Raw genomic sequence first — 21,250 nt, forward strand, 5'->3', positions numbered from 1 at the left:
CGTGAGCCTAGGAGCTATGTTGTCGGGGGCAATAGCCCCTGGTAGGGTCTCCCAAGGCAAATTGGTCCTAGGTGATGGGCCAGACAAAGAGTGATCCATAAAGACACAGATGAAATAGATAATAACGTGGACACAGCCTCCCTTGCCCGGAGCAGGGTTACCGGGGCCTCACCCTGGAGCCAGGCCTGGAGGAGGGGCTCCTTGGCGAGCGCCTGGTGGCCGGACTTTCACCTATGAGGTCCGGCCGGGCTTAGCCCGAAGGAGATACATGGGTCCACTCTCCCATGGGCCCACCACCTGTGGGAGAGGTAGTAATCCGGGTCTGGTGCATTGTGGATCGGGTGGCGGTCGGGGTCGGGGGCCCTGGCGTTCTGATCCTTGGTTACTTAAACTGGCTTTTGGAACATGGAACGTAACCTCTCTGGTGGGAAAAGAGCCTGAGCTGGTGCGCGAGGTTGAGAGGTACCGGCTAGATATAGTTGGGCTCACCTCGACACACAGTATGGGCTCTGGAACCAATCTCCTTGAGAGGGGCTGGATGCTCTTTCACTCTGGAGTTGCCCAGGGTGAGAGGCGTAAGGCAGGTGTGGGCTTACTCATAGCCCCCCGGCTTAGCGCCTGTAGGTTGGGGTTTACCCCAGTGGACGAGAGGGTAATTTCCCTGCGCCTTCGGGTTGGGGAAAGGGCTCTGACTGTTGTTTGTGCTTATGCACCGAACAGCAGTTCAGAGTACCATGCCTTCTTGGGGACCCTAGAGGGAGTGCTGGAGAACACTCATTCTGGGGACTCCATTGTTCTGCTGGGGGACTTCAACGCTCACGTGGGTAATGGCAGTGAGACCTGGAGGGGCGTGACTGGGAGGAACGGCCCAGCTAATCTGAACCCGAGTGGTGTTAAGTTATTGGATTTCTGTGCTCGTCACAGTTTATCCGTTACGAACACCATGTTTGAGCATAAGGGTGTCCACAAGTACACCTGGCATCAGGACACCCTAGGCCACATTTCGATGATTGACTTTATAGTCGTATCATCTGACCTGCGGCCATATGTTCTGGACACTCGGGTGAAGAGAGGCGCTGAGCTGTCAACAGATCACCACCTTGTGGTGTTGGATCAGATGGCGGGGGAGGATGCCGGACAGACCTGGCAGGCCCAAACATGTGCTGAGGGTTTGCTGGGAAAGTTTGGCAGAGGAACCTGTCAGAAAGATCTTCAACTCCCACATCCGGCAGAGCTTCGACTGCATCCCGGGGGAGGCTGGTGACATTGAGTCCAATGGGCCATGTTCCGGACCTCCATTGTTGAGGCGGCTGAATGGAGCTGTGGCTGCAAGGTTGTCAGTGCTTGTCGGGGTGGCAATCCCCACACTCGGTGGTAGACACCCCGGGTGAGGGGGGCTGTCAAGCTGAAGAAAGAGTCCTATCGAGCCTGGTTGGCTCAGAGGACTCCGGAGGCAGCCGACAGGTACCGAGGAGCCAAGCGGCTCGCGGCCTCGGCAGTCGCTGAGGCAAAAACTTGGGTGTGGGAGGAGTTCGGTGAGAACATGGAAAACAACTTTCAGTCGGCTCCAAGAAGTTTCTGGCAAACCGTCAGGCGACTCAGGAGGGGAAAGCAGTTTTCCACCAACACTGTATATGGTGGGGGTGGGGAACTGTTAACCTCGACTGGGGACGTCACCAGATGGTGGAAGGAATACTTTGAGGATCTTCTCAATCCCACCAGCACGTCTTCCGCAGAGGAAGCAGAGCTTGGGGACCCCGGGGGGGGGATGGGGAGTTGGGGGGGGGGGGGCTTGTCTATCACTGGGGCTGAAGTGGCCAAGGTGGTAGGGAAACTCCTTGGCGGTAGGGCCCCGGGGGTGGATGAGGTTCACCCCGGGTTCTTCAAGGCTCTGGATGTTGTGGGGCTGTCCTGGTTGACACGTCTTTGCAACATCGCGTGGACACTGGGGGCAGTGCCTCTGAACTGGCAGACTGGGGTGGTGGTTTCCCTTTTTAAAAAGAGGGATCGGAGGGTGTGTTCCAACTATAGGGGGATCACACTCCTCAGCCTCCCCGGTAAGGTCTATGCGGGGGTACTGGAGAAGAGAGTCCGACTGACAGATGAACCTCAGATCCAGGAGGAACAATGCGGATTCTGCCCCGGTCGTGGAACACAGGACAAGCTCTTTACCCTCGCTAGGATCCTGGAGGGTGCATGGGAGTTTGCTCAACCAGTCTACATGTGTTCTGTGGATCTGGAGAAGGCATTCGACCGTGTCCCTCGGGGTATTCTGTGGGGGGTGCTCAGGGAGTATGGGGTACTGGGCTCTTTGTTACGAGCTATCCAGTCCCTGTACAAACAGAGCAGGAGTCTGGTTTGTATGGCTGGCAGTAAGTCCAACTGGTTTCCAGTCGGAGTTGGACTCCGTCAGGGCTGCCCGTTGTCACCGGTTCTGTTCACAGTTTTTATGGACAGAATTTCTCGGCGTAGCCAAGTGGCGGAGGGTGTCCGGTTTGGTGGTCTCAGGATTCCATGTCTGCTTTTTGCAGATGATGTGGTCTTGTTGGCTTCATCGAGCCGGGACCTCCAGCTCTTGCTGGACCAGTTTGCAGCCGAGTGTGAAGCGGTAGGGATGAGGATCAGCACCTCCAAGTCCGAGTCCTCAGTCGGAAAAGGGTGGAGTGCTCTCTCCAGGTTGGAAGTGAGATCCTGCCTCAAGTGGAGGAGTTTAAATACCTCAGGGTCTTGTTCACGAGTGAGGGAAAGATGGAGCGTGAGATTGACAGGCGGATCGGTGCAGCGTCAGCAGTAATGCAGGCTCTGTACCGGTCCGTTGTGGTGAAGAGAGAGCTGAGCAGAAAAGCAAAGCTCTCGATTTACTGTTCAATCTACGTCCCAACCCTTACCTATGGTTACGAGCTTTGGGTAGTGACCGAAAGAATGAGATCGCGGGTACAAGCGGCTGAAATGAGTTTTCTCCGCAGGATGTCTGGACTCTCCCTTAGAGACAGGGTTAGGAGCTCGGACATCCGGGAGAGACTCGGAGTTGAGCCGCTGCTCCTCCACGTCGAGAGGAGCCAGTTGAGGTGGTTCGGGCATCTGGTTCGGATGCCTCCTGGACGCCTTCCTGGAGAGGTGTTCCGGGCATGTCCAACGGGGAGGAGGCCCCGGGGCAGACCAAGAACACGCTGGAGAGACTATATGTCTCGACTGGCCTGGGAACGCCTCGGTATACCCCCGGAGGAGCTGGAGTCGGCGGCTGGGGAGAGGGAGGTCTGGGTTTCTTTGCTCCGACTGCTTCCCCCGCGACCCAGACCCGGATAAGCGGTGGAAAATGGATGGATGGACTTTACAATTAGGATACAATAATGAACTGTACTTAAGTCAGTATCAAGTAATAAACATTACTAAATGATTAAGTAAAGTCACAATTAATCACAACAAAGTAACGATAGAAATAAAACCAGCATCGTTTTAAAATTTTATAAAATCCAGAACTCTGTGCTATGTCTTGTTTCTTATCATTACTTAATGATTAATTGTGACATTACCTACACTTTTAGCAAGACTTATTACTGTCTTAAGTATTATGAATTAAGGTACATTTATAGTATATTTTTACCAAAATTTGAATGTGTGGTATTCACATGATTGGTTGCTTTGCAAATAATTAGATTAATAATTAGATTACTTTCTTATAGATTTAGCTATTTACTCATGCTGATATTTCTCTTATAGTAAATTTTGCATAATTATTGTCTTTTTAGACAGACTTTTTATTAATTTGCTGAATTTTTCTATGTTTAGTCCTGCTCCCACGGTCACTGGATACAAGGCCATTTCAAATGCACATCCTGCTAGCCATGCCCCAAAACAAATCATTTCATCTGAGGTGAAACAGATATTTTCTGTGACACCTTTGTGGACTCTCCAGGGGAGTCTGCAAGGGAACTTCATGTCTGAAAACAGCCTCAGGCAGTTATGACTCTTTACATAAATCTGGAAGATACTTTGCTTCATAGCCTCTGGGCCGTTTGGTGCTTTGCAATCATGGAAAGAAAAAAAAAAAAAAACTCTGAAACAACCTTGAAGCTGTATCACAATGTGCCACAGAAACATTGCGGAAACTTTATAACCTCTCTTGTGCTTGAGTTATTTTTGAGACAGTCCTTTTCTGGTTAATAATAAGAACACCTGTGCACACATCATGACTCAGCACTGAAAGGAAGATCATGCAGCTTACAGAAAGTACCATCCTCTGTCTCTATCTGTCTAATTCGCTGTCTTCTTTATATATTTTTCTTTCGCCCTTTCTCTGTCTCTTGGTCTTCCTCTCCTCTACAGCCACGGGTTTCAACAAGCCTGTGAATGCCCATTGTCTACATCTAAGCCCTTTATAGTCGCCACTAAAAATGGAATGTGACGTGCAGAGCAACTGAAAATGTCAAAATGAAATGGAAAAAGAACAGAAACATCCAAATCTCCTCCTCTCTAATAGTCTGTCTTTTCCTTCACCCTTAGAAAATCCCAGAACTGACAACAATTAGTGGCTAAAATGGTCGCAATGGAGAGGCTGGCTTGTGATAAATGGGCCACATCTTGTACAGCTGTCTGCTGCTTCTGTAGAAAAATGCACAAAGCCATTATCACAATTTCACGGACCTGGACCCTCATTTCTCTAACCGAGGCTGAATAGATGATTTGACCCCAGTGAGGAGTTTCACTTGCTTTATTTGCTCCTTTCAAAAACTGATTGTTTGTTTAAACATTTTGCCACAATAACAAAGTTCAGGTAAATCATTTCTAACTTGTCACCCACGTATTACCAACTAACTGCTGTTCTAAACCATTTCAACAATGAGCAACATAGCAAGCATAGCAAGGTTAACTGGAAATTCATTAATCAGTTCTGCAACTCCTAGCATTCTATTGTTAGCTCACATTTATACACACAATTATACAGCGTTAAAATACAGTACCAGTAAGCATTATGGTAAAAATATAACATGATTATAATGAATACATACAGTGCCTTGATTAGGTTTTAATGGGGAGTTTTCCCAGACAGGGATTAAGCCTAGTCCTGGATTAAACAGCATTTTGAATTGTTATTTTCCTTTGAAAGGAGGATATAGTCCAGGACTAAGCTTAAACCATGTCTAGAAAACCACCACAATATATTTTAGGTTAAATATGATGGAACAAGCACAGTGAATCAGGAGTATACCAAAAGGAGATATTACCAAAAAGTTCAGCAACAGAAAAATGAAATGCTATGAGAACCTGGCTGCATTTGGCCACAGGAGCATTAGTGAGACCAGGTACTGATGTTTGATGACTGTTTTTTGTTAACAAAAACTGTCACTCCAACTCATGCTAAAGCAATTGAATTGAGCTCCATCACTCCAGAGAACCCTGTTCCACAGACTAATAGCCCAGTGCTAGGGGCCTTTATGTCCTTCTGTCTTTTCCCTAAGGCTCATGTTAGCTGCTCCAAAGAGTAACATTCCATTTAACGTTTTTCTAGAGAGATTATACAAGCTGTGAGTGAACAGCTGAACATCTATGTCCACAATGGATGCACTTCATAATGGGTGTTCATTATCCTGTATATACAGATGAGTAGCACTTAAAACTTTGTGAAAACTTTGACAACTACAAACTACAAAACTATGGGTTTCTTTTGATTTTCACATTTCATTTACTGCGCCTCACTACATCCAATTACACAGAGCCAGTTATACTCTACTGAACTCTTGGAATTGTCAGGATTAAAATATGTAATCCCCCTTCAATAGGGTAAAACCTTACTATGCATCTTAGAAGCTTCTCCTAAAGCTTGTTTGATAATGAAATATGCACGCAGACAGGGCACTGGACGTTTTGACAATATATTATTACATGCAGAAAAAAATTATAGATCACCCCAAAGACCTGACCTCAACTTTATTGAATGTGTTTGGCATTACTTGGATTGTGAGAAGCAGAAAATGCAACTTCTAACTCTGATTCTGATTCTAACTGTGAGTGCAAAAATGTTTTTTGGTTTTGTTTTGGTTTCCCCATGCAGGTGTAAAAGAGTAACCAATAAATTTTTCCTATGATTCTTTTTCAAGTTATAAAAGATATTGTACTGACACTAAATGTATGATAATACTGAATGTATTAGAGATTCTTAACTAAACTCATTTAAAATATGGAACCTCCATGTGAGGGACCTGTCCTCTGGCCCATACATAAACTCAGGGACTAAAAGGTAGTTTAATTCTTCATCACATGTGAATAGCACTTCAAAAGTGAACACAATATAAACAGTACTATCTATATTTTGGTGGTATAAATGATGTTAAAATTTATGCTATACTCCACTGGCTTTTTGTTACCAAACTTTCCCCAGTTTGGGAGTAATGCACGATCAGAGAGGTGCTGCCTGGAGCCTTTGCTCAAGGGCACAATCAGCAAAACCCAGTAAGTCCTGGGATTTGTATTCTTGACCTTCGAGTCGCTGGCTCGTTTTTCTCATGTCTCTAGGCTACTGGCCCTGTTTCCCTGATTTAATACATCCAAAATGAAAAACAGCTCATTACCAAGCCACCCATGTGTTAAATTATAACATTATGACAAAGTAAACACTAAACTCTGCGTTTATGGGACCAACACTCCTGCTGTTCAGTAATGTAAGGAGGACACAAGAGAGGAATGTTATTTACTTTAATTCCCTATATCTGTAAATTTATAATACTGTGCAAAATCAGGGACCACTTAATGATTTCACTTCCAGCCAAAACAACCACATGAAAACAATATTTGAATTTAAATCATCCATCTTTCTGAAGGTATTAGAATAAGATATTATAATGTATAAGATAATCCAAATGCAAAAGGAAGTAAAAGGTCAAAAGAAAACAAGAAAAAAATCGAAACAGGAGAGTACAAGTTGTTAGTGAGAAAAGGAAACTGACAAGAAAGAATAAAATTTGCCAATCAAAGATGTTGGTATTCTTAGCTGGTGGGCTAGAAAGGTCTCCAAAAAAGAAAGGAAGCTGTAATATAGGCAAATGCTTTACTAAAGAAATGCTATATTTTGTTAAACAAAGAATATTCCCTAATAATGTTGGGTGTATTGACTGGAAATTATATAAAGAAATCAATGAGTGTTTACAAGCACTGTAGTAGTTCAGCAGGAAGAAGACACTGGTGTCTATCTAATACGTTAATATTTGACACAGTCACTTCTAGCAAATGATGGCAAAACAAAAAAAGGTACCAATTTAGTGAGGTTTATCAAAAACTTCAGCTTAGTGTTGCATTGAGAACAGCAAACACTGAAGATTTGAAAGGGCTGAATTACCTGGAGATGCCATGTTTCTGTGAGATGAAAATGTTGCTTCTGCTGTTGAAGGAGGGTGCTGTGAACACAGAGGAAACATTGATGACTAAAGTATTTCACTGTGGGAAAGAACCACTTAAAAGCATGCAGAACTTGAGTAGTGACGAGTATAATAGCTGCACACTAGCTGCACACTAAATGGAACATTTACAACCCCCCATAGCTTTGCCATTAAGGCTAATTCAACTCCAATTCACCAAAGACCAATGTTCATCTAAGCAGATAAAGAGGAGAGAAATTAGCTCTTTCATTAATGGCTTTCAACATTTGTTTGAATGAGCGTGCTTTGGGTGCTGAAGCATGGAGTAATGAGTCTGGGCAATGGGCAACCCAACAGCTGGGTACTGTGTATGTGGTTGTACTTGTTTTCATATATTTGAAGCACAAAGTATGTCCAGGTTATGTAGAAAAACAGAGAAATATGACAAATTTAATACATTTAATATATAAAAGCAATTCTTGCTTTCAAATTTAGCTGGCTTTATTACATTGAAAGTTTAATGGTCTACCAGGTCCAGTAAGATACTTAGGAGATATCTTACTTGAGGTTTGGACTCTTACACTCTCACTCTAGACTCAGGATCCCATGTCCTGACACTGTAGGTAAACAAGAATGTGTGTGAGCGTGTGTTTTGTGTGTGTGTGTGTGTGTGTGTGTGTGTGCGCGTGTGGAGCTGATGGTGTGATTGGTGAGCTAGGGTTAGAGTGACCATCAGAGCCTCCTGTTTCTGTCCACTAAGTCAGTTGGGTTCTTAGCAAACATGACTAGGATATTAATAACCTCCGGTCAACCACTGCAGTGATTGCATTGAGGACTAAAGCTGTCTCCAATATTTCATGTCTCACTATATCTCTCTCTTTTATAACTCTCCACTCACACACTCTCTGATCCCCCCACCCACAGTGACATACACATATCCTAATCTCCAATTTACTCTTGCATTTCTTTCTATTTTTGGTCTGTTTTTCTAATATCTCTCTCTCTCTCACTCTCATACATTATCTTTCATGTGCATGTCCTTGTACAGTCAGTCCTCCAGCCCAAGGTCAGTTTGTCCCAAAGTTTGCCATACTGACATCTTGGGAGTGTCAAGGAAATGAGTTTCAAAAACACCCGTACCCCCAATCCAAAAATGAATGAATAAATAAATAAATAAATAAATAAATAAATAAATAAATAAATAAAGAACTTAATTAATCACATTAACGACTCATAGTGAAAGGGATGAGGTCACAGGGGCCCCTCTTACCTTTTTGGCTACTCCTTCCTCCTCTTCCGTTTCCTCTGCAACAAAATACTGTTATTAATTACAGTTATTAAACAACTGAACTTTTACAAGTAGGTTGTTTTTAAGCCTGCAGTGTACTTAATAATAAGTTTCTAATGCATACTTTGACAGACTCATTAACTACCTCAGCAAAATACAGGTAGCCAATAATCTATATTACTGGCACATATTTAATGAAAAAGTGGTTTTAGTTTCCTTGAATAAATGTGTACACACACATTATATATGATATGAACATATAGTATTATATAAAGATATGCGGCCAAAAGAAAGACATTTCTGATAATATAAGAAAATCCACTTCCATAAGATGGGGGAAAGCATAAAACTAAATATGCTAGAACTCAAGGATTTATTAAAAATCATAGAGAAAAATGGACAAACAAAACAAAAAACACTCCACTCAAACAAAAAAGCACTTGTCCTGAGAAAAACAGAAGGTGTAGGTTAATGTGGCCTATGACTTTTACATGTTTTTAGGTATTTTATTTAAATTATTGTGCTATATTTATTCAAATATACAATTAAAATTGTTGGTTTCCTGGAGCCATCTGCATATGCCAAAGTGCCTCAACGTCCACCGATAAACTTTGGAGCTTTTACCTTTACGGGAACCGCTGATTGTTCACCTGCCTCACGCTACCCTTTCTTAAAGCAACTCTTAACACAGGCATAACACAATGTTATAGAATACTGTACACTCATGGCAACTTCAAAATTCTTCATTAATACTGCCTTTTTTATACACTCCTCTTTGTTTATTGATCTGCTCCAGTGTTGAACAGAAGAGGAGGAGTCCCCTTTTGTGTCTTGGGTCCTCTTAAGGTTTTTTGCTCATGTTCTGAGGGAGTTTTCCTTGCCACTATTGCTTCAGCTATGCTCCCCTGGGGCAAGGACACTATACTCTAAAGCTGCTTTCTGAAATTACAGCTAAAATACACATGTATAAAAATGGCACACTGGCGGCACAGTTGTGCAACAGGTACTGTTTGGTGTGTTCTCCCAGTGTCTGTGTAGGTTTCCTCTGGGTGCTCTGGTTTCCACCCACAGACCAAAAGCACATATTGGTAAGTAAACTGGCTTTTCATGTGTGTCCATAAGTTTAAGGGTACGATTGTTTGAGTGTGTCATTTCACATAGTTCTGGACTCACCACAACACTGAACAGAACAAAGCAGTTACAGAAAGTAAATGAAAGGATGAATGTCAAGTTTCAAAGACAAATTCCTGCTATGTGTTGTTATTCCTGGCCGGGACAAATAAGCAAGTTGCATAGTAGACACTGACATCTGATTAAACAAAAAAAGGTCAGCTCTGACTTTTGCTGAGTACCTTACATTCATTTATTAAAGAATATTGTATGTTGTGTTTATAGAGTCATAGAACACACCTTCTGTGTTTAAAGGCGAGATGGTATCAAATGCAGAATTGTCTGTATCTTCATCAGGCTGTGAACGAGTTGAGGCCTATAGGAGACATTTATAAAGCTCTTTTAACCACATGTTGAATACTCTGATATACATAAAAGCTTAAAACCACACTGGTGTATTTTAAATGCATTTAAGTCCATACAACTTGTAATCACCTAACACATACAGGGCACAAGCACAAATCTAATGGACGGTCAGTGCCACCCGCAGGTTGCTTGTAGCTAATACCACAAAACTGTAAAACCTACAAGGAAAAAAGTCTGACCAAAATGATCCACACAATGCTACCTTAAGTGGTGTGGCATAAACAGCTTCAATATCCGGACTTCGGCTCTGTCTCTCTAATGATTGGTACACATGATTTTCAGCTCTCTCTATGATTTCTTCTATCTCCTCATCGTCAACCTCATCATCTTCGGATCGTGGAGAAGGCAGACGGGGTCTGTCTGCCATAGAGTCCTGCCATTGATCTCTGGAAGGATGAGACTGAGAGCTTTATTTATTGTCAAAACAAAAGTAAAGGCAAAATGTAGGTTTTAAGATACAGCTGTGAAACTATTACAAGTGTGTTTGTTTTTCCCAGTTGAGTTCTGTTCATTTTTAATAAATAACAGATCGTACTTTAGAGAGCAGTTTGTACAGTGCTTATTGGTGGAGTACAGACTCTCATTCCTTGGGTTAATTTCTGCCTCTGAGATTCTTACAAACAAAATACTGAGTCCGATTTTCTGACTTATTGCTTCTTTGAGTCAGAGCCATACACGGTTCTGCTTTGAGCCAATTTTTAAGCCATAATTAAATGTGATAATGTAAGCATTATTCATTAATATATTGCCCTTTCCCCCAAGCATATACAATAAATGACCAAATAGTTGTAGACTATGGAGAGAGATTAGTCTCAAAATGCTTTACAAATGCGTAAATGTTAATCCACAAATTAAACACATAAATATGTTTCACTACTTTTAAGTCATATGTTTAAGTTACACATGTTTCACTACTCACAAATGAATACATCCCAATCTGTGTCTCACGGTGTGCAATTTGTACAAATACAGTTACATTCATAAATACATGTGTTTGGTTTTCAGAAATATGCAGCGTGGTAGTGCATCAGTTAGTGTAACTGTCACGCGGCTTCTGGGGTTGTGGGTTCAAATCCCATATCTGGTCACTGTGACTGAGGAGTTTGATGTTTATCTTTTCAAAATGTCCAGACATGACTGTGTTGCCCTGTGATGGACTGGTTTCCTATCTAGAATGTGATCCTGCCATACACCAAATGGATGGGCTCCAGACATACTGCGACCGTTAACAGGATGAAATGATTACAAAAGATGAATGAATACATGTCATTTTATCAGCTGATACTGAATACTTACCTACCATTTGCACCGTTGCTATTTATTGCTCTCTCTCCCACTACACATTGTTGGTCACCTGTCCATTTTGTTGCCTTTGTCTTAATTTATTCCATACCAAACTTGTCGTCTGGCATGAATGTGTAGGATGTACTATGTTGATCCTTTTGTACATCTGTTTTTCAGCTGTTTTAAGTGAATATATATATACGGCACATTTACACATTTCTTTACTTTACCTGGTATAAAGGGCTGTGCTGGCATAAGGTTCAAACCCCGCCTGGCTATCTGTGTGTGAGCAGTCACTTTCAGAGTAGGATCTGTGGCGAGGAGGAGGGATGGCGACCGTGCGTCCCGTCAGTGAGGTTGATAATATGGCTGCCGCCAGAGCAGACCTGAGATATACGATGAAAAGACATACTCCTTAGCTTGAAAAGACAATAATACACATTAATAGATGACTACCTGCCAGTGGTAACATTCCCTGTATGATAAGATCTCTCTGCAACATTATTACATATAGCATAGAGTAATAATCATAATATTACTCATAATAATCATAATATAAAAAAATGTAAAAAATCATAATAATCACAGTAATCACTGGAAAATTCATTGATATTTCAGGTGCCAGAGGCAAAAAAGCCCAGTTCACACTTATTCGATGGTAAATGCTTTGAACACAGCAGACAGTAGTGCTAATGAATGTTATAAGTAAATCCCAGTGTACATATTAAAATAAGGATGGGTGATATGGCAAAAATATATCACATTGCACATGCCATTTTCATGTTTTATGGTATGCATCACTGCATTCATGTGTGCAAATTTGTACCACACAAAAACAAGATCCTGTAGTTCTACATAAAAAATATTATCAAGATCAAGACTGAATCTCAAAATGGATCCCAACTCCCTATGTGCTACAGTTTATGAATTATGAAAATGTGCACTAGAAAAATGGCTAAATAATAAATTAAATTCTGTTAGCCACAATGAGTGCAGGCACAATTATTAAAATAAAAATGACAAAATAAAAAACAAAAACAGAGTGAAAGATGTATAAATAATAAAGCTATTTTCCTAAAGAATTTAAACTTTCCCAGCTTCCAAGATGAAAGTAGCATGCTAACAAACATGAACAAACCTGATACAGATGTGGTAGATTACGGTTAATTTTATTAAATTCTACAGGAGGACAAATCTCCAGGATCAGAGTTGGGGACTACTGCTTTAGTGTTTCCTCTGCTCTAGCACAACTATTTCACCTCAAGAATTGATTTTTAATTAGGTGTGAACGATGACATATAATTTCCCAGCTGCTTTACTTTATTTTCTGATCTGTAGCCCACGGCTTCAATAAATACCCTGGATGAGCTGATTAGCATGTGGATTTGCAAGGCTGCCAAATCAGGCAAAATTAAGCATAAGATAAGAAGGTTGTTAACTTATGTTCAGACAGCCTTGTTCATTAGTTGCATCAAGTGTTTGCAGCAGAAAAATGCCTGCTAACAGTGGCACTTCAGTACTACAGAGAAACATTTTGTCTGTTACATGTCTCAGAGATTCAGCACTGAATGAATGTGAAGAGGACAGATTATGTCATTATTCAAACATTTTCTGTAATGTTTTTTTCAGGGTCGTGGTGGGTCTGGAGCCTCAAAAATCATATATGTCTGCAATCACTGTGTGCTAGTCCACAACAGCATCACACACTCACACCTATGGACACTACTGAACAGGAAATCCACCTACTAATGGGTGTTTTTGGATAGGAATATGGAGCATCCAGAGGAATAAGGATAAGAAAATACAGAATGAAAATAAAGTAGGAGAAACACAATCAGGGATGACAGAATGAGTGTGATGAACGTGTATACCTGGGTCTCTCTGGTGAGGGGTTGGGGCTGCGAGGGGGAGGGGTACGGGGGACAGCAGGTCGGGGGGCAATGGTGGCAGCAGGAATCAAGCCATGAGCTATGTGCTTCTACAAAAACGATGGAAAAGCACAACAGTAAACATGAGAATAAATATGGATGACATCTATACACAATTCTTAACCCCCATGGTTGTGCATGTTTTGTTTTGCTTTAACATTATATAGCTGATTCAAGTCACCAGTCCACCGACAACTCGGGTTGTGTATCATATTGTAGTTGCTCACGTGCTCATATTATGGCTCCAGGATTAGGCCTACACCATTCATCCTTTTGAGTGGTCTTTGAACGGTATTTGAAAATTACACCCTGGAAAAGTTAATAAAAGTTATCCCATCAAAAAAATTTCTTATTGCATTAGAAATGGGAACAGTATATAAACCTTGCTCCTTACATATAAAGCAGAGATTGGAATCAGACTCGAATGAAATCAGATCGAAATGAGTGTAATGCAGGACACCTAGAAGGATATATGCACAGAAGCAAATCTAGTGACAAATTCAAAGGCTTGGAGGGAACTATAATGGAAAGAAATCACTAGATTCACTACAAATGTCAGGAATTGTGTCAATGGATTTGCCAAACATTCTGAAGCAATTATCTGCAGACTGCAATAAGATGATTACAATTCCATGCACCCCAATGTCTTAGTACATCTCTCAGCAAAGAAAGTGTATGATTTAGGCTCTGTTTTTATCCATCTTTAAAATTTTAAATGAAATACCTCAGAAATCATTTACAATTTGATCAATCATGAGTCAGTAATTTCATGATGATACTGAAAAATCTTTTTAACTCCATAAAAGCAACTAACCAAAAACCAACCACCGATTTACAGCAAAAGTAAAGCATCAGAAAGACTCCATGAATGTGGCACCATATAATCTGAATACATTTACTACTAGGCATTGTGTGTTCAAAAGTTGGAACATTTTCTCATTCATTACTTCTTGTGGAATCAAGTAGTACAAAGAACTTTCTCCATTATTTACTGAAGAGTAACAGCCTGCTGAGAACACTTGACTGCATTCAGTAACATTAGAACATTAGTGAGGTCACTTAATGAGGTACAAACTGCCACATCCCAGAATTACAAAATGTAACTTGATCACTTCAGAGAACAGTTTCAATTCTCCACTGCCCAATGCACAGGGGCCATAAGCCCTGTGCCCCATGCTTGCTAGTGAGCATGGTGAACTGAGGCTCAAGTGCAGCTGCTGGAGAGTGTCCCCTACTATTTTCTTATGGCAATACACAAGCTGTGTGTGGGGGTTGTGTGTGCACCTTATATATCCTCATTAACTAAATAGAAGGGGTGTCTGTACACAGTGTATCTAGAACATTCCACAAGAGACATATTCAACTGGGATTTTAATTATCTGAATAGCCTGAAGATAAAGGAAGAAAGAAAAGGACGTTTCTCAAGTTTTCCAGTGATTTTTTTCTTTCTGAGACGAGTTAACACACGTCTGAATTAATTTTCTAATGCATAAAAATATGCAGAAAATGGTAGTAATTGAAGCAATAACTTTGCTTGAGTAAAATGATTTTAATATTGTGTGGATATTAAATTAAACAGACTTAAACTCAGCCTAAACCGTATTTTATTAGGTTCTGATTTGCAATAACAATCACGGAGGTTCAGTTAAGATACGTTGTTATACAGAGTAGCTGCGAGCTTAGTTTAGTTTTAGCGAACTACAAGTAACCTCCAGTTAAGAAAATCAGTTAAAAAAGGGAAAACGTTTCAGTTGAAAACTTACAAACTTCCGTTCGTTTCTTCTGAAACTGAAGCTGAATTTTGACATGACGACTAAAGTTCTCCCCGACTTCTGTGTAGTTTGGGATGTTAGAAAAAGAGCGAACTGGAGACGCTAGAAGTCTGTAAACATATGAAGCATGTTTACATAGCTAAAATACAAACAGAAACACCGAACTCTGCTCGATGTAAACAAGAAGTGCTGTGCTGTAGGCGGCTGGAGTCCACTGAAGTTCACGTATCCAGACGCTTTACATCCTCGTCCACTTTTTAACAACAATATACTGTATTGGTTCAGAGATTTTAAACCAGCCATTCACCGTCGAGCTTTAATCCTCTTAGCAACCACTACGGCACTGCAGTGTTTCCAGTGTCCGGCAGAGGGTGCGCTGATACAGTTTCTAACAGAAATTCGTTATACAACGGGTAGTCTACTGTTACTGGCGGTTGAGTGCCCCCCAAGAGTCAAAAAATGAAAAGGGTTCTACTCCAAACGGTTCCTAATGGCTATCCGTACTTCAAATATAATTCACTACAAGTCTCTTAAAGACATTCATTCATTATCTGTAACCACTTATCCAGTGGGTCCAGAGCCTACCTGGAATCACTGGGCGCAAGGTGGGAATACACCCTGGAGGGGGCGCCAGTCCCTCACATGGCAACACACACTCAGACCTACGGACAATTTTGAGTCACCAATCCACCTACCACCGTGTGTTTTTGGACTGTAGGAGGAAACCGGAGCACCTGGAGGAAACCCATGCGGAAACAGGGAGAACACACCAACTCCTCACAGACAGTCTCCAGGTTCCTGGAGCTGTGTGACTGCGACACTGCCTGCTGTGCCACCGTGCCGCCCCTCTTAAAGACAACCTCTAGTAAAAAACACATATCATGTGCAAAATATGCCATCTCTGCAATGTTTGTGCATCTCTGCTTTGAAACTGCAGTGTACACAAGACAGTCTCAAATGGGCAGATTCAAACATCCAGGGTTTCTTACATCATAAACCTTAGGAACCAATCATATCATTTTTCTAGTTGAAGCGAGAGGTGGGGTTTACAGTGGATCCAAAGCGTACCCAGAATCACTCTGCGCAAGATAGGAATCTGACAAGGCTCTGATAAAAACAATCTAGATTTATATCACAATAGGATTTTGGCCATGGCTCATGCGAGTAGTGACCTGCAAGACCTCTAGACTTTACAAAAACCCATTGTCTTAGGATGAGAGAGGGTGAAAAAGAATTTAGTCTTTTATAAGTCTTTTCTGGGCTATTACAAAATCTTCTGGTGCTGGGTAAGCTACTACGTTTAAGGCAATAGGAGTTTAACATTTATAAGGAATAACATTTAAATATGTATTTTGGATGAACAGTGGTGAGTATTTAGGGCTTTACTCCATGAACAGAGACTGTTTTAAAAGAACAGCACTCTACCCAAATAGTAGGTTATGTGACATGGAAAACAAAAAGCTCATTTGAATTTCCTCACTGGAGAATTTGATTCCCTATAATGTCTCTGACTGCTATTTGGATGTAGAAACCTCCTAACTTACATAGCGAACTATTGTTGTAAGGAGCCATTTCAGATTCAGAAATAACAGCTTGTGGTGGGGGAAGTAACTTGTAAATAATGAATAATTGTTATAAAGAAAAAATATAATATTTTTAAATGGCATACAGTCCCTGACAGAAGTTCTGTTGCTTATCCATGTTGTGGAAACAAAAGCTTATAACCTGACTTTAAATTCATTCATTGGTTTTAGAAATGACTCATATGAAAGCTGAAACCCTCCCAAATGAGTTTTAATTTATGGAAATAAATTTGCTTCACTGCAGAAATATTGATCATTTAATAAACACAGAAAAGTCAGATTTTGCCAGGACAAAATTTTGTCGCCTTGTCATATAATGCACCCAATGCACTAGTTTACAGCCTCACTTGTGCTCACTAATTGATCGGTTAATTAGTGGGTGTGTATAAAAAGAACCCCAGCCCCCCAGACCTTCACTTGAACTGCAGCTTGACTTCTGACAACATGCTCAAAATCTACTCTGCGACCAAAGCCTTGATTATCAAGAGGCTGAAGACCAGATCCATTGCAGAGGTGGCTGGCACCTTTAATGTGTCTCAGCGTCAAGTACAAAGAATTTTAAAAAGATTTGAAGAGACTGGAGACGTTTTTGACGAGCCCAGGTCTGGCAGACCCCGCAAGACAACTGCTCAGGAGGAACGCCTGTTGGTTAGAAAATCCAAAGCCAGCCCCTTTTCCACTGCAGCAGAGCTCCACCAGGCTTGGTCACCTCAAGTCCCTGTGTCAACTAGAACAGTTTGTAGGATTCTGTCTCGAAATGGCCTCCATGGTCGAATCAGTGCCCAGAAGCCAGCACTAAACAAAAGGCAATTAAAAAAACATGTGGCATTTGTCAAGGCCCACAGCCTGCTGGATGCTGGAAAAGTGGCAGAAGGTGGATTTCTTAGATGAATCTTCAGTTGAATTACACCACAGCTGCCTCAAATACTGCAGGAGACCTACTGGAGCCCATATGGATCCAAGATTCACCCAGAAAACAGTTAAGTTTGTTGGTGGAAAGATCATGGGGTTACATTCAGTATGGGGTGTGCGAAACATTTGCAAGGTGGAAGGCAATATCAATAGCCTAGAATATCAAGAAGTATTAGCTACCATCTCATACGTCCATCTCTACATCAAAGTTCCTCAAGAAGAAGAAGAAGAAGAAGATCAAGGTGCTCCAGGACTGGCCAGCCCAGTCACCAGACATGAACATCATTGAGCATGTTTGGGGTAGGATGAAAGAGGAAGCTTGGAAGATAAAACCAAAGAATCTTGATGAACTCTGGGAGGCATGTAAGACTGAATTCTTTGCTATTCCTAATGACTTCAATAAATTGTATGAATCACTGTCGAACCGAATGGATGCAGTCCTTCAAGCTCATCGAAGTTACACAAAATATTAAATATGGCTCTAATAGCACCACAATATTCACCAGTGTTATGAAACATATCTTTGCATTTGAAGTAAATTGTTTGATTTTCACATTACTTTCTGTGAGCGAGACAAAATCTGACCTTTCTGTGTTCATTAAATGATCAATATTTCCGTAAATTAAACCTCATTTGGGAGGGTTTCAGCTTTCATATGAGTCATTTCTAAAACCAATGGATGAATTTAAAGTCAGGTTATAAGCTTTTGTTTCCACATGGATAAGCGACAGAACTTCTGTCAGGGACTGTACATATTAACCCTTGTTTTATAGTCCCAAATGCTAATGCTGCTTTCAAGTGTTCTGCAGACGTCCCTACTTACAACTCATTATACGTTATATGTTCAAAAGTTTGTAGACACTTCTTACCATTTGCTGCAGTAACACCCTCTACTCCTATGGTAAGGCTTTGCACTAGAGGTTGGAACAATGCTATGAGGATTTGATGGCATCCAGCCACATAAGTAAGATTAAATGTTGGGTGATTACTTGTGGATCACAAAGACCACTCAAATGCATTGTAAAATATTTTTCTATTCTATTACAATTTATTCTAGAGAAGTGACAGAGAGCTGACAAAATAGGTCATATTTGGCATGTACAAGTGCTCTAGATTGTGCCATTGTGTTGTGAACAATACTTTTCTATGGAGGATATACAAGCCATACCTGTGCCACTGAGCATCGGTGTCAGTATTGAGTGCATGTTAAAATAGATTTATTCATTATTAGAAAAGGTGTATACAAAACCTGTAAATATAGTGTATCACTACAATCTATTAGGTGTACAAAAATGTCAGAGCATTTTTCTGTAACATAAATGTAATTCAAAGTTCAAGTATTCTCCCACTCCAGTGTCATTTTACGGTAACTGTTGCATAGTATTAAGTAGTAGAACAATTTTCATTTTATATATAAAATAACACACATCTGAATGCAATATTTTCCCCAAGAACAGCACAAATCAATGCAAAAGCTTCCGCAGTGTTTGATGGAACACATATCAAAAGCAATGAGAAATTAATTTTTCTCACTTGCCATTTTCTGCTTATTCATTCATTATCTGTAAGCGCTTATCCAGTTCAGGGTCGCAGTGGGTCCAGAGCCTACCTGGAATCATTGGGCTCAAGGCAGGAATACACCCTGGAGGGGGCGCCAGTCCTTCACAGGGCAACACACACACAACTACGGACACTTTTGAGTCGCCAATCCACCTACCAACGTGTGTTTTTGGACTGTGGGAGGAAACCGAAGCACCTGGAGTGAACCCACGCGGAAACAGGGAGAACACACCAACTCCTCACAGACCGGAGTCACCCAAAGTGGGAATTGAACCCTACTACCTGCTGCGCCATCGTGCCGCCCCTATTTTCTGCTTATTTTTTTGTTTATTTCTTAGTCATTAAAATGACATTTGTCATTTTTTATGCTATGCAACAGTAAACATAAAATGACAAAAGAGCAGGAGAATGTTAACATTTTGAATTACAGTTGTGTTACACACACACAAAAAATAGCTTTAAAATTATTTGTACAGCTAATCCCATTGTTTTTCAATATAAATGTAAAAAGTGTATTTATGTACATTTATTTATAGATTGTAGGCTAATATTCATCCGATTAGAACCTGTTCCAGTCAGTGTATAGGTCAGTAGCGGGTCTGGTCTAGGTTTAACACACTTCCTAATCCTATTACCCAGCAGCTGTGGAGTCAGCGTGGTATCTCTTTAGAATGCATTCTATTTTAGGTCACAATCAGTCTATATATAACCTCTCATTACTCGTCATAAATATAGTAAGTGACGTGGTTTTTATTCCTCAGGGGAATGGGGGAAAATACTGTGGAAATCAGTACAGAGAGATTTGGGCCACATCAGTCCATAGCCTATTAACAGTGTCAACAAAGCTTGAGTCATTTGGGAATACACATATATTGGATGATATTTTTATGGCATAAGACGTAAGGGAAAACCCTTAAAATCTCTTTTCTAATAATGGATGGGTGGATGAATGAATTGACATATGGATACTGCTGCCTTCCACCTGGAATATTCTGTTCACTAGTGGATCATTGCACGTCTAGTATGCTCAAAATTGGTTGCACTTTTCTGCAAGTTCATCTGTTGCTCTGCATACTTGGTGGCCCATTTCACACTTCAAATAACACACTGCATTGCTGTGGCTGATCCACTCATACCAGTGCAACACATAGAGCATTGAAAATGAGCAACCACCCAAATAACACCTCCTGATGGTTCAGTGGGGGTGCTGACATTGGAAAAACAGGAGGGGGGCTACCAAAGTATGCAGAGCAACAAATGAACTACAGTCTGTAATTGCAGACCTACATAGTGAACGTATATGGCAATTGAAGCTGATGAAATTAACAACGAGTGTTAAAAGGAGGTAGTTTTAATGTTATGGCTGATCGCTATGTTACCATGACAATTTGATATTATGTAAAATGTTCCAATTAAATAAATCAACAGAAATAATCCAGTAATACTTGAAACAGTTTTTGTTTTACATTTAGCTCCATTAAAAAGGGATTTCATGTTAAAGCCTCTCTCTCACACACACACACACACACACACACACACACACACACACACACACACAAGCTAAACCACTATGACATCACTACTGGCGTGAAAAACATCCCTTTAATAGCCTGCCCACGGTCCAGAACTTGCCTGGCTGGGAATAATTTTAAGTCCATTAGTGCACCGCATGGTGTTCAGTGGCCCTCATTCTTACATTTACAACCGCAAGGAGAAAATGAGTGATGCACAGCTGAAGGACAGGGAAACTTTTTTTCAGTTCACTCTTGCCAGGTTGGTAAGGTCATCCTGGAAAACATTACACTTATTAGACTCCTGTTCAAATGAAACATTTCATTAATGTGCTTAATTCCTGGAAACAGTTGGACAGATGCATATTCTCTGTACTGAACAAACGTCAGAGACATACAGATTAAATTAAATCAAAGATAATTTGCTTGCATTAGGAAGAGAGAGGTCAAAAAAAAAAATCAAGAATACCAGACTCCATGCCAGAATGCCAGTGTAAGCTAGAGAGTACAAAGCCCTTAAGAAT

General features: G+C 41.0%; 1 protein-coding gene across 1 annotated transcript in view; it reads right to left on the bottom strand.

The window, feature by feature from the left end:
- LOC136677399 (centrosomal protein of 89 kDa-like) overlaps positions 1-15,196 on the bottom strand; it is a 135,274-nt gene extending 120,078 nt beyond the window's left edge. The window contains exons 1-7 of the mRNA XM_066654919.1: positions 15,152-15,196; positions 13,332-13,438; positions 11,691-11,846; positions 10,379-10,562; positions 10,051-10,126; positions 8,623-8,657; positions 7,334-7,391 (exon numbers count right to left, since the gene is read on the bottom strand). Of these exons, the coding sequence (XP_066511016.1) occupies positions 7,334-7,391; positions 8,623-8,657; positions 10,051-10,126; positions 10,379-10,562; positions 11,691-11,846; positions 13,332-13,438; positions 15,152-15,196 (661 nt within the window). The remainder of the gene's footprint in view (positions 1-7,333; positions 7,392-8,622; positions 8,658-10,050; positions 10,127-10,378; positions 10,563-11,690; positions 11,847-13,331; positions 13,439-15,151) is intronic.
- Between the last annotated feature and the right edge of the window lie 6,054 nt (positions 15,197-21,250).

The sequence above is a fragment of the Hoplias malabaricus genome, chromosome X2, assembly GCF_029633855.1.
Source record: "Hoplias malabaricus isolate fHopMal1 chromosome X2, fHopMal1.hap1, whole genome shotgun sequence".
NCBI classification, from domain to species: domain Eukaryota; kingdom Metazoa; phylum Chordata; class Actinopteri; order Characiformes; family Erythrinidae; genus Hoplias; species Hoplias malabaricus.